At 42.3% G+C, this 15,532-nt stretch overlaps 1 protein-coding gene across 1 annotated transcript in view; it reads right to left on the bottom strand.

Moving 5' to 3' along the window:
• The window catches only part of HSD17B11 (hydroxysteroid 17-beta dehydrogenase 11), a 58,290-nt gene extending 53,982 nt beyond the window's left edge, over positions 1 to 4,308 (bottom strand). Inside the window, exon 1 of the mRNA XM_033214138.1 lies at positions 3,625 to 4,308. Coding sequence (XP_033070029.1) covers positions 3,625 to 3,834 — 210 coding nt within the window. The 5' untranslated portion in view covers positions 3,835 to 4,308. The remainder of the gene's footprint in view (positions 1 to 3,624) is intronic.
• Between the last annotated feature and the right edge of the window lie 11,224 nt (positions 4,309 to 15,532).

The raw sequence follows: 15,532 nt of genomic DNA, 5'->3' as shown, positions 1-15,532 counted from the left end.
TCTCGGCCTCCCAAAGTGCTGGGATTAGAGGTGTGAGCCACTGTGCCTTGCCAGTGCAACAAATTTAAGTTCTGAATTCCTCCAGAAAAAATTCTGGACAATGCCCTGTAGATAGTTGGTAAGAAATAAAAAATAAGCAGATCTTCAGGAAAAAATGAATTCTTCCTTTAAAATGTTTTGCAGCACAGTACAATTGCTCATGACTCTTCAAGATTTCCCTTGGTTTTTCAAATATGTTTGTCTATTGCTACAACTAAGACCTTTACACCCATTATCTTGATTACTAAAAATTTTTAAATTCCTCCCATTAATGTTTCAGTTATTCATTAATTCAGTTTTTCATTCAATAAAGTCTTTGAGCATACACTATATGCATACCACTTACAGTAAATTTTTCTTTCCAAACTAGTACTTTAGGAGAAAGGGTCTCCCTGTTGCCCAGGTTGAGTGCAGTAGCTATTCACAGGCCTCATCCCACTACTGAACAGCACCGGAGCTCTGACCTGTTCCATTTCCAATCTGGGTGGGTTCATCCCACCTTAGACAACTTGGTCTCCTTCATGCCCACTGCCAGGAGGTTACCATATTGATTGTAAACTTATGTGGACATGCAGAGCACACCACAGTCCAGAACTCCTGGCCTCAAGCAATCCTGCTGCTTCAGCCTCCTGAGTAGCTGGGGCTACCAGAGCATGCCACCATGCCTGGCTACAAACTATTCTAACCAGGCATGGGAATGAGAATAGTCAAGAAGTGATAGATTATCATAAAGCAGAATGAATAATTCCCAGTATCAGTCTCAGTGGAACAACAAAGCTGACACCACCATTAATTCTTCCCTAAATTAACATTAGGTACACGTGGACATTGCCATCCTCATTACATGGACAAATCTAAGGGATTGTCTTTGAACTCTAGGTGAAAGGGCGCTCCGTTTGACCCCTCCCTGCCCTTCCAGCTAGATCTCATAACAATCAAACACCACTCCACTTTCTTCCTCATTCTCCAGGTATTCACCAGCCCAAGAGCTTCACATCTCCAGTTTCTGCTACCTGGACTGCTCCTAACTCCCACCCTGTCCTTCCCCAATCAGGTTTAGTGGTTCTTAGACTTCTATAATTTCAAATCTATAAAACAGCAAGAAAAATAGAGTGGGGTATGTATACTAAACTAAGATTGCCAAACTTTTGGCCAAATAAGGACCCTCAAAATTAACAAAATGACCCTCATATGTTATCATTGTAATTTCATTAACAAATATATATTTTACCCACAAAAAAGTAGGAAGGATATAATCTCAAAATAAAAGATAGATTATTTAAATTAAACTAATTTAACCTCATAAACACTCACTACATTGTCCTCAATTTTTCTGACCATTACTCCCAGTTTCTGCTGCTCCCAACCTCGTCCAACAGTCCCCATAATGTCATCTCATGCCTGGATTATCACAGTAGTCTCTTACTTTACTTGCTCCTTCCATCTTTTCTCCTCTTACATCTCTTCTAAGCCCAGCAGCCGGAGGATCCTCTTCAATAGGAATTACCCTCAAAACCCTTCACTGACTCCCCAGAGTAAAAAGCCAAAGTACAGGAAATTTTATCATCTGCAACTCCAGCCCCCTAAATCTCTAGACCAGTACTGTCTCATAGAAATATAATATAATGCAAGCCATGTACATAATTTCAATATTTCCAGTAGTCACATCAAAAAAAAAAAAATCTAGTGGCATATTTTATTTAATCCAATATATCTAAGTAACTATCATTTCAACATGTAATCTATATAAAAATTCTTAACACAAAATTCTACATTCTTTTCTTCATACTAAGTCTGCAAAATCCAGTGTGTATTTCCACCCACAGTCCATCTCAATTCAGACTGGCCACATTTTCAAAGGCTCAAGAGCCACAAGAGGTTAGGGGTTACTACCTACCATTGTGTTGCACAGAGTAGATCTAGACCTTTCTTGTGCTTCTCTCCCTTCCCTCAGTCTATGCCAGGCTTTGTATTTGCTGATCCTTCCCTGCAGGACTCACTGTGCTCTCAGCTTCTTCTGATCTTGACTCAATTATCTCCAATTCAGTGGGGCCTTTCTGGCCACCTCTGTAAAGTCAACACTCTCCTCCTACCCTCCCCACCATATACAGTCTTTAATCTGCTTTCACCTTTTATTTTTTTCTTTATGCTTAACACCATCTAACAATTAAACATTTTATTATACAGTGTGGCATACTGCCCCTAGCTCATGAGGCTGATGTCTTCCTCAGTGCTATATCCTCAGTTCTGCATTAGAACAGTGCCTAACAGATAACAGATGCTCAATAAACATTTGTTGGATAAATACATGTCACTGAAGATCAGAGAAAATTTTGTACAAACCAGCACTGGACATTGGAAGTCATTAACCTAACTAACTCTTACATATATTTAAATTTTAGCTTAAACCACCACTTTGTCAAGGAATAGTAAGAACTAACACTCCAGTGTTTACCTTATACCAGCCACTGTGCTAAATGCTTTGTGTGCATTATCTCTTATCACACTCCCAGCCTTCTGAGGTAGGTATTGTTATTTTATCCATTTTGCAGAAAAGGAACTAAGGCTGTGGAAAAGTTGAGTAAGTTACCCAATTAAAAAATGAGAACTCAGATGTGTCTGACTGTATCACCATGCCAGATCTTGACCATGTTGGTCCAGGCAGGGCCTAGGTTGTATTTTTCATTGCACTTGTAATTACTTATTTTTTATTTATTTATTTTATTTTATTTATTTATTTTTGAGACGCAGTTTAGCTCTTGTTGCCCAAGCTGGAGCACAATGGCGCAATCTTGGCTCACTGCAACCTCCGCCTCCCAAATTCAAGCAATTCTCCTGCCTCAGCCTCCTGAGTAGCTGGGATTACAAGCGCATGCCACCATGCTCAACTAACTTTTTGTATTTTTAGTAGAAATGGGGTTTCACCATGTCAGCCAGGCTAGTCTCGAACTCATGACCTCAGGTGATCTGCCCACCTCAGCCTCCAAAAGTGCTGGTATTAAAAGTGAGAGCCACCCCGTCCAGCCTGCACTTGTAATTACTTAATGTCCATTTTCCCTACTAGACTGAGGTAATGGAACCTTATTTTCTGTTTGTCACTCTGTCCCTAATGTCTAAGCAGTGGACAGTATTTGTTGATTGCTGTCTTAATCAGCCACTCACTGGGTTAACTCTCATTTAACTTCACATCCTTTGAATTATTATTTACAGCATTGCATGTCAACTAGTGTGTAATGGATAATGTTTCAGGCCATCAGGTATCTTATAGAAACCCCTTTGTTCATCTACCAAAGGTCAAATAAAAGGTTAGAGTCTAGGTCCTCTTCCCTAAGCTACACCTAAACTTGTCCTGGATAAAAAAATACATTGAAAGTTTTTTTTCTATTTATTATTTTTACTAAAAGATGCTTTCCCGCCACTCCTTCAGTATCACAGGTCAAACGTGATTAAAAAAAAAAAAAAAAAAAAAGCATTTTTTTTTCCTCCCTGCTTTACAGAGATGCGGTAAAGGGTGGTTGCCAGCAAAATGCAGACATGTCCACAGATTAAAGGAACCAGAAAGTAAAACATAGTAAGCACTGTTACCTTATTTATATCCCAGAGAACCAGCTTGCCTTTAAGTTTAGCAAATTCATAGGCAGTCAATCTCCCAATTCCATGCCCAGCTCCTGTAATCAGCACGATTTCGCCGGCGACTGATTTTCTCCTCTTAGGAATAAAAAGCTTCACGAAGGACTCTAGGCAGCAGACGATGAGTAAGGGGAGAAGCAGGAGGAGGTCCAGAAGGAATTTCATCCTTTTTGTTGCTGGGAGCGTTTGGTGTGTCTTTTCCAATCACTCTAAACTGCTTTTAGAGGGTTGCTCGATCTAACACCAGAAAGAGTAGGGGCGAGAGCAAGGAAGAGCTCCCCTATCAAAGAAAAACAACTCCGAAACCGTTCCTTCCGCTGGGCTGGGCTTTGTTGGTCTTTCGCAATTGGCTCGGGCTGCGGTGGTTGCTCGCTCAGAGATCCGGGAGGGACGAAGTCCAGACTGGAGCAAAGCTTCCTAGCTCTGCTTCGCGCAGCCCCCAAGCGATGTGTGGCCGCGACTATCTTTTACCCACTTTCTCCCGGTGTCGTGATCCGGCCGTGGAGGGTTAGCTGCTCACTTGTTTTCCTAAACTGGGTAAATTCCAAGGATAACCGACAGTATCCGCAAGCCAGATGCTTCTTTCAAAGTTGAAGGTTGCTTATCACTAGATAGGGGTGCCGCTGGGCGTGGCGGCTCTCGTCTGTAATCCTGGCACTTTGCGAAGCCCTGGAGGGAGAATCGCTTGACCCCAGGAGTTCGAGATCAGCTTGAACAACATAGGGAGACCCCTGGTCTCTTTATTTTATTTTATTTTTTTGGTAATTAGCCAGGAGTAGTGGCGCGTGCATGTCGTTCCAGCTACTCGAGACTGAAGCACGAGAAAAGCTTGAGCCCAGGAGGTCTAGGCTACAGTGAGCGAAGACGGTGCCGCTGCACGCCAACCTGGGTGAAAAGGCCAGACTTTGTCTTAAAAAACAAAAACTAGATAGAGGATGCAAATGTAGATTCCTATCTTAAAGGATCTTGAAAAGACCAAGCGTTCTGCTTCCAGGCTGAAAAATTACGCTACATCACATTTTAGTTTGAAATAAGCACGATTTCTGAAGACGGGAAATTTTGTCTGTTCAAGGATAGCTATAATCAAGCGCCAGGAAAAATTGTTACCGTATTAAAGGGATTGTTTCCACAAGAAAGAAGAATATATTTGAATAATCATTTTTCACTTGACCTATTAGAGTTTGAAAAGAAGGCCGGGCGCGGTGGCTCAAGCCTGTAATCCCAGCACTTTGGGAGGCTGAGACGGGCGGATCACGAGGTCAGGAGTTCGAGACCATCCTGGCTAACACGGTGAAACCCCATCTCTACTAAAAAATACAAAAAGCTAGCCGGGCGAGGTGGCGGGCGCCTGTAGTCCCAGCTACTCGGGAGGCTGAGGCAGGAGAATGGCGTAAACCCGGGAGGCGGAGCTTGCAGTGAGCTGAGATCCGGCCACTGCACTCCAGCCCAGGCGACAGAGCGAGACTCCATCTCAAAAAAAAAAAAAAAAAAGAGAAGAAAAAATATATATTGTACTTTAGGAATTTTATCTTTATTCAAGTGAATAAATAAATAGCAAATCATTTAGCCTAAAGATTACCTATGTAACATTTCGTTTTGTAGCCTATATAAATGGGTATTCAGTATATGTTAACTGTTGACTTGAAAAAATTCTAGAGATTGATTAAGGGAAGAAAAGACCTAACTAGAGCTTGTGTGCAGTAAGAGCTTAATAATGGTATTGTATGCAATTTTTTCCAATTCATTTTTCACAGACATTGAATTTGGGTTTTGCGCAAGACACTCCAGTGCTTGGGAAGAGACTTCGTTGTGTGACAATGGTCAACTTTTATGTTTAAGAGCCAGAAAGATCACACAAAAAAATCGAAGTTCACAAATAGTTCATACTCAATGGTCCCTAACTTACTTAAGCAGCCATACGTTGTTATAGGGGATGAAGGGATAGTGGCAGCCTCACAAATGTGAACTCCATTGTGGAATTCTTTGAATTCAGAATATCATCTACAACGTTTTTTGGATAGCCTCCAAATCCAAATTTACGAAACACTTGTATAGAAAGTTTACCAAGTGTTTTTCCACATGTATTATTTCATTTGATTTTGAAAAGCCTCCTAGGAAATAGAGAAGAAAAGTAGAGTAAGGATATATTTATACCCCTATACTATACATGAATAAATCTGTTAGATCAACTTTAAAGTCTATACAGCGAGTAAAAGTGTAACTGGGGCGACACATATGGTCAGTGTTTATCAATTTTTTTTGTTCAACACCTACAGGAATAAATTACACATCTTACATGGTGATCTAGTATAAGAAGTATTTCAATTATGTTGACTTACATATATTGAGTATTGAGGATCTGGCTATGCTATTTCTTTTTCTTTTCTTTTTTCTTTTTTCTTTTTTTTTTTGAGAAGGAGTCTCACTCTGTCTCCAGGCTGGAGTGCAGTGGCGAAATCTTGGCTCACTGCAACTGCCACCTCCCAGGTCGAGTGATTCTCCTGCCTCAGCCTGCTGAGTAGCTGGGACTACAGGCATGTGCCACCACACCAGCTAATTTTTGTATTGTTAGTAAAGACGGGGTTTCACCATGTTGGCCAGGATGGTCTCAATCTCTTGATCTCGTGTTCCACCTGCCTCGGTCTCCGGAAGTGCTGGGATTACAGGCGTGAGCCATCGCACGCAGCCTGGCTATGCTATTTCTCATTCCATTCTATTAATAAAAAAAAAAACCTCGGTAGTTTTAACCTACAGTTGATAAAGGTTTCATTGGTTAAGGGAAAGAACACAGCATTTGGAAGCAGTCATACCTGGATCCCTTATGTGTGTGTGACCTCATCTCTCTGAACATGTTTCTTAATTTGTAAAATTGAGATAACTAATACTTAGCCTACAGGATTCTTGTGAAGTTCAAACGAGTTAATAGAAAGCACATTGTTTTATCAACTATTCAACTCTATGTAAATTTTAATTAACACTAATAGAATGTGAGTGATGTGAATGGTCTTGTGAGTGATGGTTGTAACGTGAATGATTTTGTGAACAGCACACTAGATGTTTACAATGAAAATTGTTCACAGAACACAGATTAGCTTCTAATCTGACGGTTATGTGATTTTATGTATTTGTGGTTTTAAAAAACATCTTTCATTGGCAGGGTTTAAAATATTTTGTACTTGGGACATCTGTTTTTAAAAATTTTTTATCTATTTATTTTGAGACTGGATTATGAGACTAGCTAATTTTTGTATTTTTGGTAGAGGCAGGGTCTCCCTACCCTGGTAGAGGCTGGTCTTGAACTCATGGGCTCAACCGATCCACCGGCCTTGGCCTCCCAAAGTGCTGGGATTACAGGTGTGAGCCACCGCACCCAACCTGTGTGGGACATCTTAATTTCATGCTGCCTTCCCAGAAGTTGAAACAGTATTTAAAAACAAAAAAAAAGATGAGGATAAAGGGGTCTTTCTTTCTTTTTTAGTGTTCAAAAATACTAACTTGAACCAGAAGAATAGGGTCTTTCATCAATGTCTTGAACACTTGCTATGTCCAGGCATATGCTAAGTGCTTCACATAACACATTTCATTTTATCTTCTCAATAACTTTAAGCAGTAGGTTCAATAGAAATCTATATTATATGAATGAAGAAATAAAGAATTAAGATAAATTAAGCAAGCCACTTGAGGTCATAGTATAAACGTACAGTTGAATTTAAACCTAGCTGTCATCACCAGCCTTTTTCTTTTTTTTTAACTGGGAGTCCCAGCCAGAGCAATTTGCCTTCTTCTTCTTCCGTAGGGCAAAAAAGAAAAGCTTCTCAGTTCTGAACCATTAGATAAATTCAAAAAGATCAAAACTCCTGACTTTGAATCACAACATTAATAACACTTCCCTTTCATACAATTAGGTAAATACCTAATTAGCAGGCAATAGATTGCAGCTGCTAAAAGAAGGCGTTTGACATGTTCTCACTCACAGGTGGTAATTGAACAATGAGGTCACTTGGACACAGGAAGGGGAACATCACACACCGGGTCCTATTGTGGGGAGGGGGTAAGGGGGAGGGATAGCATTAGGAGATATACCTAATGTAAATGACAAGTTAATGGATGCAGCACACCAACATGGCACATATATACATATGTAACAAACCTGCACGTTGTGCACATGTACCCTAGAACTTAAAGTATAATAGTAAAAAAAAAAAAAAAAAAAAAAAAGGCATTTGAATTCCTACCAAGCTTTTAATGAGCTATGTGGTATTTGGTTAATTACTTAACCTCTCCTGAGGTCTCAGTTACCTCATCTGTAAAATGGGTGTAAGAGCAGCTTGGTTGCTCTGGAGAGTAAATGAGATATATATAAAGCACAGAGTCATTCATAAGAGTAAAAAGCACAAGAGTAAATGAGATATATAAAAGCACGTCTTGCATACAAACATACTTAGTGAATGACAGCCATTACTATATGTTAATCAGTCATCAGTAAGAGGCCTGTATTTGTAAGGCTGACTCTGTTGTATACCAGCAGATTAGGAATGAAAGACCACCGTCACACTTAGCAATTACACAGGCCAGTGAAGAATGCTGACTTTCACTCTAAAGAATACTGAGGAAAAATATACAGAAATGATTGCCACACCTGCTAACAGTGGTATTTCCCATAGTTTTCTTGTCATCCTGAGATAGAAGACTTCACAGTTTGACTCTGAAATCTGAATTTTAGAGCTGGAGAAATTTAGCCATTAGCTTGTGTGCAATGACACATTTTTTTTTTTTCAATAATGAATCTATAAATTCAAAGTAGTACTTTCAAAATTGGAGTCAATGCTTTCAAACCCTACTGCTGTTTTATAAACTAAGTTTATGGAATATTCTAAATCCTTGTTTTCATTTAAATATCTTCCCGGCATCTTCACTAGAAGTAGATTCCATCTCAAGAAACCGATTTACCTTGCACTTGTTTATCTGATGGAGATGACTTCTTTCCTTAAACCTCAGGAACCAATTTCCACTAGCTTCAAACTTTTCTTCTGCAGCTTCCTCACCTCTCTCAGCCTTCATAGAATTAAAGAGAGTTGGGTCTTGAACTGGATTAGGCTTTGGTTGAAGGGAATATTGTGGCTGGTTAGATTTATCCAGACTAAAACTTTCTTCATATCAACAATAAGGCTGTTTCACTTTCTTATCATTTATGTGTTCATTGGCACAGAACTTTTAGTTTCTTTCAGTAATGTTTCCTTTGCTTTCACAACTTGACTAACTGTAGATGCAAGAGGCCTAGCTTTCAGCCTATCTTGGCTTTCAACATGCCTTAAGTTTAATCATTTCTAGCTTTTGATTTAACATGAAACACATTGGAGTCTTCTTTTCACTTGAACACTCAGAGACCACTGTACGGTTATTAATTGGCCTAGCTTGAATATTGCTGGGTTTCAGGAAACAGGAGGCCTGATTATGGGGAGTGGGTGAGAGGGTTGTAGGGAGACAACCTGTTGGTGGAGCAGTCAGACGCATGATGCTTATTGATTCAGTTTGCTGTTTTATTCAGATATGCGGTTTTTGGTGTCCTAAAACAATTACAATAGTAACTTCAAAGATCACTGATCACAGATCATCTTAACAGATATAATAATAATGAAAAGGTTTGAAATATTGTGAGAATTACCAAAATATGACACAGAGACATGAAGTGAGCTTTAGGAAAATTGTGTGGATGGACCTGCTCAATGAAGGGTTACCATAAAGCTTCAATTTGTAAAAAGCACAATATCTGTGAAATGCAATAAAATCAAGTGCTGTAAAACAAGGTATGCCTGTAATTTGTCGAATGTTTTATGGTTCATAATATGGGAATCTAGGTCTCTCTGACTCTGATGTTATACTCTTGAAATGTCCCTCCCTTCTCCCTTTTTTTTGGCCTCTAAGATGCCCTTGGATTTGTATAGACTACAGAGAAGACCCAGCTTAAATGGATATTAGTTGGCCTCTTTCAGCCGAACACTCCTTTTGTCAGTAGACCTTAGAATCAGGAGAAAACAGAAAAAAAACCTCAAAAAACAAACATAAAACCAGCCAACCAACCAACAAATACAAAACCACAGAGATGATCAATAGATAAATATCCAATAAATATTTAGGATAATGGGCAGTTTTCTTTAGGACTCCTCTGCTCCCACTCGAGTCTCTCCACACTCTAAATCACATCAATCCAACATGTAAAATGACCCGGCTATTGCCCACTTTTTGCTTTGGTGTCCATAGCTGTGGAAGCTGCCCAAGTATTCAGGAAGAGCCACACAGAGAAGAAGTCTTTTCATTGGATCTTTATTTTGAATCGAAGATATGATGAGAAAGTTCTTGAAATATGGGTTTGGATATAACTTTTCCAAATTACATGTCATATGTTTCAATGATAACGTCCTAGAAAATTAATAACTATGATACCACTTTAAGAAAAAATTAAAACCTGTGATAAAGAACTTTCTTTTTTTTTTTTTTTTTTTTTTTGAGACGGAGTCTCGCTCTGTCACCCAGGCTGGAGTGCAGTGGCCGGATCTCAGCTCACTGCAAGCTCCGCCTCCCGGGTTCACGCCATTCTCCTGCCTCAGCCTCCCGAGTAGCTGGGACTACAGGCGCCCGCCACCTCGCCCGGCTAGTTTTTTGTATTTTTTAGTAGAGACGGGGTTTCACCATGTTAGCCAGGATGGTCTCGATCTCCTGACCTCGTGATCCGCCCGTCTCGGCCTCCCAAAGTGCTGGGATTACAGGCTTGAGCCACAGCGCCCGGCAAGAACTTTCTTTTATTTATTATAAGTAGTAATATGCTCAGAGCTCTAATGATGAGATTATCCAATAAATAACTACACATTTATTGCATATCACTCCAATCAACAACCACAATTTTAGTATTATCCATCTCAACGTGTTTAAAAAACGTGTTGGCTAGGCAGAATGACTCATGCCTGTAATCCCAGCACTATAGGAGGCCAAGGCGGGCGGATCACCTGAGGTCAAGAGTTTGAGACCAGCCTGGCCAACCTGGTGAAACTCCATCTCTACTAAAAATACAAAATTAGCTGGGAGTGGTGACAGGCGCCTGTAATCCCAGCTACTTGGGAGGCTGAGGCAGGAGAATCACTTGAACCCAGGAGGTGGAGTTTGCAGTGAGCTGAGACTGTGACACAGCACTCCAGCCTGAGTGAAAAGAGTGAAACTCTAAAAAAAAAAAAAAAAAAAAAGTGTTACATACCTTTGTGTAAGCAATCTAATTTATTTTGCTTCTCATTTTGTTATTATTTTTTGAGATGTAGTCTCACTCTGTTGCCCAGACTGGAGTACAGTGGTGTGATCGCGGCTCACTGCAACCTCCTCCTTCCAGGTTTGAGTGATTCTCTTGCCTCAGCCTCTGGAGTAACTGGGATTACGGGTGGGAGCTAACATGCCCACCTAATTTTTGTATTTATGGGGTTTCGCCATGTTGGCCAAGCTGGTCTCAAATTCCTGACCTCAAGTGATCTGCCCACCTCGGCCCCCCAAAGTGCTGGGATTACAGACATGAACCACCATGCCTGCCTAGCAATCTGATTTATAATACTAAATTATTTCATTGAAATTAGCCTAAATAATATTTATGATATATTACTAAATTATGTTTATTAGCATACACCATTGGAGAAAAACTGAGTTTTAATATTACAGGTTGGGAATGACTATTTAGCAGATTTAACACATGGCCATTTTGATTAAAATTTTAAAAAAATTTCATGCTTTCCTTTAATATTATTAAAAATGAATAAACAAAATTAATTCTAATTCGTTTAAGTATGTATTTGGATATTAATGGCAGTGGGGGCCTGTCTGGAGTGGCCACTGCCATCACACTGGCTACAGCGAGGGAGGCGTGACTGGGGCTGTGTGCTTCATGGAGCTGGCAGGAGCTGAAACAGGCAGAAGCCCCGTCCCCTTTCTGAGTCGGTAGGGCTAGAGTCTTGTGCTTCCGAGTGCAGCTGTGGCTGCCCAGCCACGGCTCTGGAGCTGTGCATCCCTGTTCTCTTGGGGGCCAGGAGCAGGCAGGAGCCCCCGTAACTGCAGCTGCCCAGCTGCAGCTGGGGACCCGGGCATCTCTGCACTCTCAGGGGCCCAGGAAGCCCCCATGCTTCAGCAGACTTAGAAGTGCGTGCTCCTGCTGCCTGGTCTCTCCCCACTACGGGCACCTGTTCTGATTTTGGAGCAAAGTTGAGGCCCAGCCCCGGTGCTATCACAGCCGGCCCAGATGTGTGCATGCCTGGGGCAGTGCTGACAGGCCAGTCCCCTGCCTCCTTGGTCCCCTCCAGACTGGGTGCTGATGAGCATGGGAGGCAGGTGGAGCAGGTGCTGAAGGCAGCTTGATGCTAACCTGTAGGTACCCCTCGGCATGAACGACCTGGGCACTGTGGCCACTGTGGAGAGCAGGTTAATGTTGGCAGGAGGCAGATAGGCTCCAGGGTGGAAGGGGCGGGTAGCTGGTGAAACCCTACCTTCAGGCCACAGATAGTCTGAGGCCTGGGGGCCATGTTGCCAGTTCTGTGGACCAAAGTGAGAACTTATGGTGCTTTATATGGACCCACCCATGGCCATCCATGGACCAATTAGCACATACCTCCTCCCCTCTGAAGCCCATAGAAACTGTGGACTCAGCCAGATTTGGGCAGATGTTGGGACAACCTGCCTGCTGAGAGGAGCTACCCACTGTGGGTTTCTTCTCTGCTAAGAGCTGAACAGATGTTGGGATGAACCTGCCTGTTGCCTGTGAAGAGGAGCTACCCACTGTGGGTCTCCTCTGAGCTGTTCTGTCACTCAATAAAGCACCTCTTCACCTTGCTCACCCTCTGCTTGCCTACATGCCTCCTTCTTCCTGGACGTGGGACAAGAACTCAGGACTTGCCAAATTGCAGGGCTGAAACACGTCCCTTGCTCACTGTGTTGCAGGCGATGAGAAGGAGGGAAGAGAGACGGAGAGAAGAGCTGTGACCCTTCAGAGATCCCAGACCTAGGAGCTCCCTGAGCCAGGGCTATGACTCCTTCTTTGGGGCTCTATGCTTCCTGGCATCTCGAAGCTTCTGGGTGCCACCACGTTCCCCAGTGCCAGCTGTGGAAGCTGCTTACAGTACTCCTGGTTTGGTCACAATTTCACAGGAAGCTAGTGCCTGTGCTGGCACCTGGAGCTGCCCGCCCCACTGTAGCCAGCATGTCTGGCTGTGCACAGTAGCTGGACCCCACACTCACTCAGTCACACACCCTTCACCACTCTGTGCCCGGCTGGCCCTTGGAAGGCATGAGGTCCAAGCTGGTAGCGTGAGCTGAGTGTAGCCTACCAAGCCCAGTGGGCCTGAGCAAAACTTGGGCAAAGGCACCACTGACCATAGAGGTTTGTGGCTGGAAAAGTGACACTCAATGATCCTGTGACATTAATATTAATAATAATTAAGAATATTAATATTTAATATGCTTTTGTTTCAAATTATACATTGGGCTGGAGGTGCTGGTTATCTCTCCTTAGGGAGGGCTCCATTTTACCTGTGGTTCATTTTAACCTCCATTTGAGAATCACTTATCAAAACCTTACTGGGTCTCAAAAGTGTCCTTATTTGTGGTACGAGCAACATTACTGATACAGTGCACCTCCCCCCTGGGAAACTGAAAGAAGCATATACTTTCTGAAAAGTGTGTTCAAAATCCATCCCCTTATTTTGTAATCACACCTACTGTGGAGGGTATTACAGGATCATGCTTTTCCTTTAGTCTTCAGCTTTTTCATATAATTCTTTTGTAAATTATTAAGGCAAGATATTTAAATATATTTCTCAATAATGGGGCAGTGAATATCATTTGAGTAGTATTTTCGAGGGTAATTGAACTTTTATTCCCTAGTGTTTTTTTTTTTTTTTTTAAGAGAGTCTTGCTCTATTGCTCAGGCTGAAGTGCAGTGGCATGATCTCAGCTCACTGCAACCTCTGCCTCCTGGGTTCAAGCAATTCTCCTGCCTCAGCCTCCCAAGTAGCTGGGACCACAGGTGCACACCACCACACCTGGCTAAGTTTTGAAATTTTTAGTAGAGATGGGGTTTTGCAATTTTGGCCAGACTAGTCTCCCACTCCTGACCTCAGGTGATCCACCTGCCTTGGCCTTCCGAGGTGCTGGGATTACAGGTATGAGCCACCATGCCTGGCCTCTAGATTCTTTTTTATGTTTTTGTTTTTGAGACAGAGTCTCACTCTGCTTCCCAGACTGGAGTGCAGTGGCGCACTCTCGGCTCACTGCAAGCTCTGCCTCCCAGGTTCACGCTCGTTCTCCTGCCTCAGCCTCCTGAGTAGTTGGGACTGCAGGGGCCCGCCACAAAGCCCGGCTAATTTTCTTTTGTATTTTTAGTAGAGATGGGGTTTCACCGTGTTTAGCCAGGATGGTCTCAATCTCCTGACCTCGTGAACTGCCTGCCTTGGCCTCCCAAAGTGCTGGGATTACAGGCGTGAGCCACTGAGCCTGGCCTAGATTCTTTAAAACATAGTCTATTTTTATTGACCAGGAATATTAAGCCTAAGTTGTACCCTGTATGTTAAAGGTGATAACACTCTATCAATTGAATCAAAGAAAAGACAATCAAATAGCTACGAAAGTTAATAATTTTGAAGTATTCAGCCACAGTAGTGTTGGGGTGATCAGACCCAACACCTGATCACGGGGTGATGAAGTCTGACAGAGTTAACGGGTTGAGAAAAAGACAGTTTGAAAAGGAAAGTGGGACAAGGGGGCCATCATGATTGTGGAGGTTGTGAAGGCCCCGACTTCTGGGACCCCAGGCTATTTATTGGGAATCCAACAAAGAAACAGGTCATGAGAATGTGGGGGTCAAAAGGGCAGGCACATGATCTACAGCTGTGATGGTTTAACATTGATATGGAACATCTTCTGCTACTTGAGACAATGGGAATACAATCGATCTAGAAGCCTAGGAGGGCTAGAAGCAAGGAGTCAGCAAGTCTAGACACATTCCAGAGGACATCATGTCAGACATGCAAGCCCTGCTTCAGTTTTTTTCCCCAACATGCCCCGCTTCTCCTTTTTGTAAAAGAGAAGGTATCATTATTACTATCATTATTACTAGTTATCATTGTTACTAGCATAAAAGGTGGCCTCTTTTAATTGAGCAAGACAATTGCAGGCTGTGTAGCCCTTAATTGCCGGTTGGTGGTCCAGCTTCATTTTTCTTAGCTCTTATTCAAACTGGAGTCTCTGTGGTTTGAATGCATCCCACATATCTCCCCTTTCCCTTTTACAAGAGGACCCTTAATCCTAGGGGTTGCAGAAAGATGAAGGTTAGTCTTCTGTAACTTCTTCATGCTGAATAGGGGCAATGATATTCCTGCCTAACTATTAGGGTCTCTTGTATTCAGGGTAGGGAGGAGCTGAGTCAGAAAGCACTGGTTCATTAAGCATCATGACTCTGGTCAGTCTTCATTCCATCTTCACATTCAGATTCAACTGGCTCGTGGCTCCTACTGGGGGAACCCAGTCCATGGTTGGGATCCATGGGTCCCTCCAGTCTCCCATTCCATGGTCATACACATCTTGAGGGCATCCACACGATTCATTCATCTCCTGCAAAAACACAAGCATACCCTCACCCCTACATTATTAAATCTACTGAAACAGAAGCAAAAACTTTTGTGGCTGTAGCCGGGAGGACACTGATAATGAGAAACAGGCCCCTTCTAACAGAAGGCACAAGGAAAGCAAATCGAGGCTTTTCAGACCTTCAATTCACACTGTACAGGTCGGTCCACTAGATGCTGTGGCTCATGATAGATCTTCAGATGTTTGGTGGGCA

The sequence above is a fragment of the Trachypithecus francoisi genome, unplaced genomic scaffold (genome assembly GCF_009764315.1).
Source record: "Trachypithecus francoisi isolate TF-2019V2 unplaced genomic scaffold, Tfra_2.0 Lachesis_group1, whole genome shotgun sequence".
Taxonomy (NCBI): Eukaryota; Metazoa; Chordata; class Mammalia; order Primates; family Cercopithecidae; genus Trachypithecus; species Trachypithecus francoisi.
This window is presented reverse-complemented; position numbering and strand designations above follow the sequence as displayed.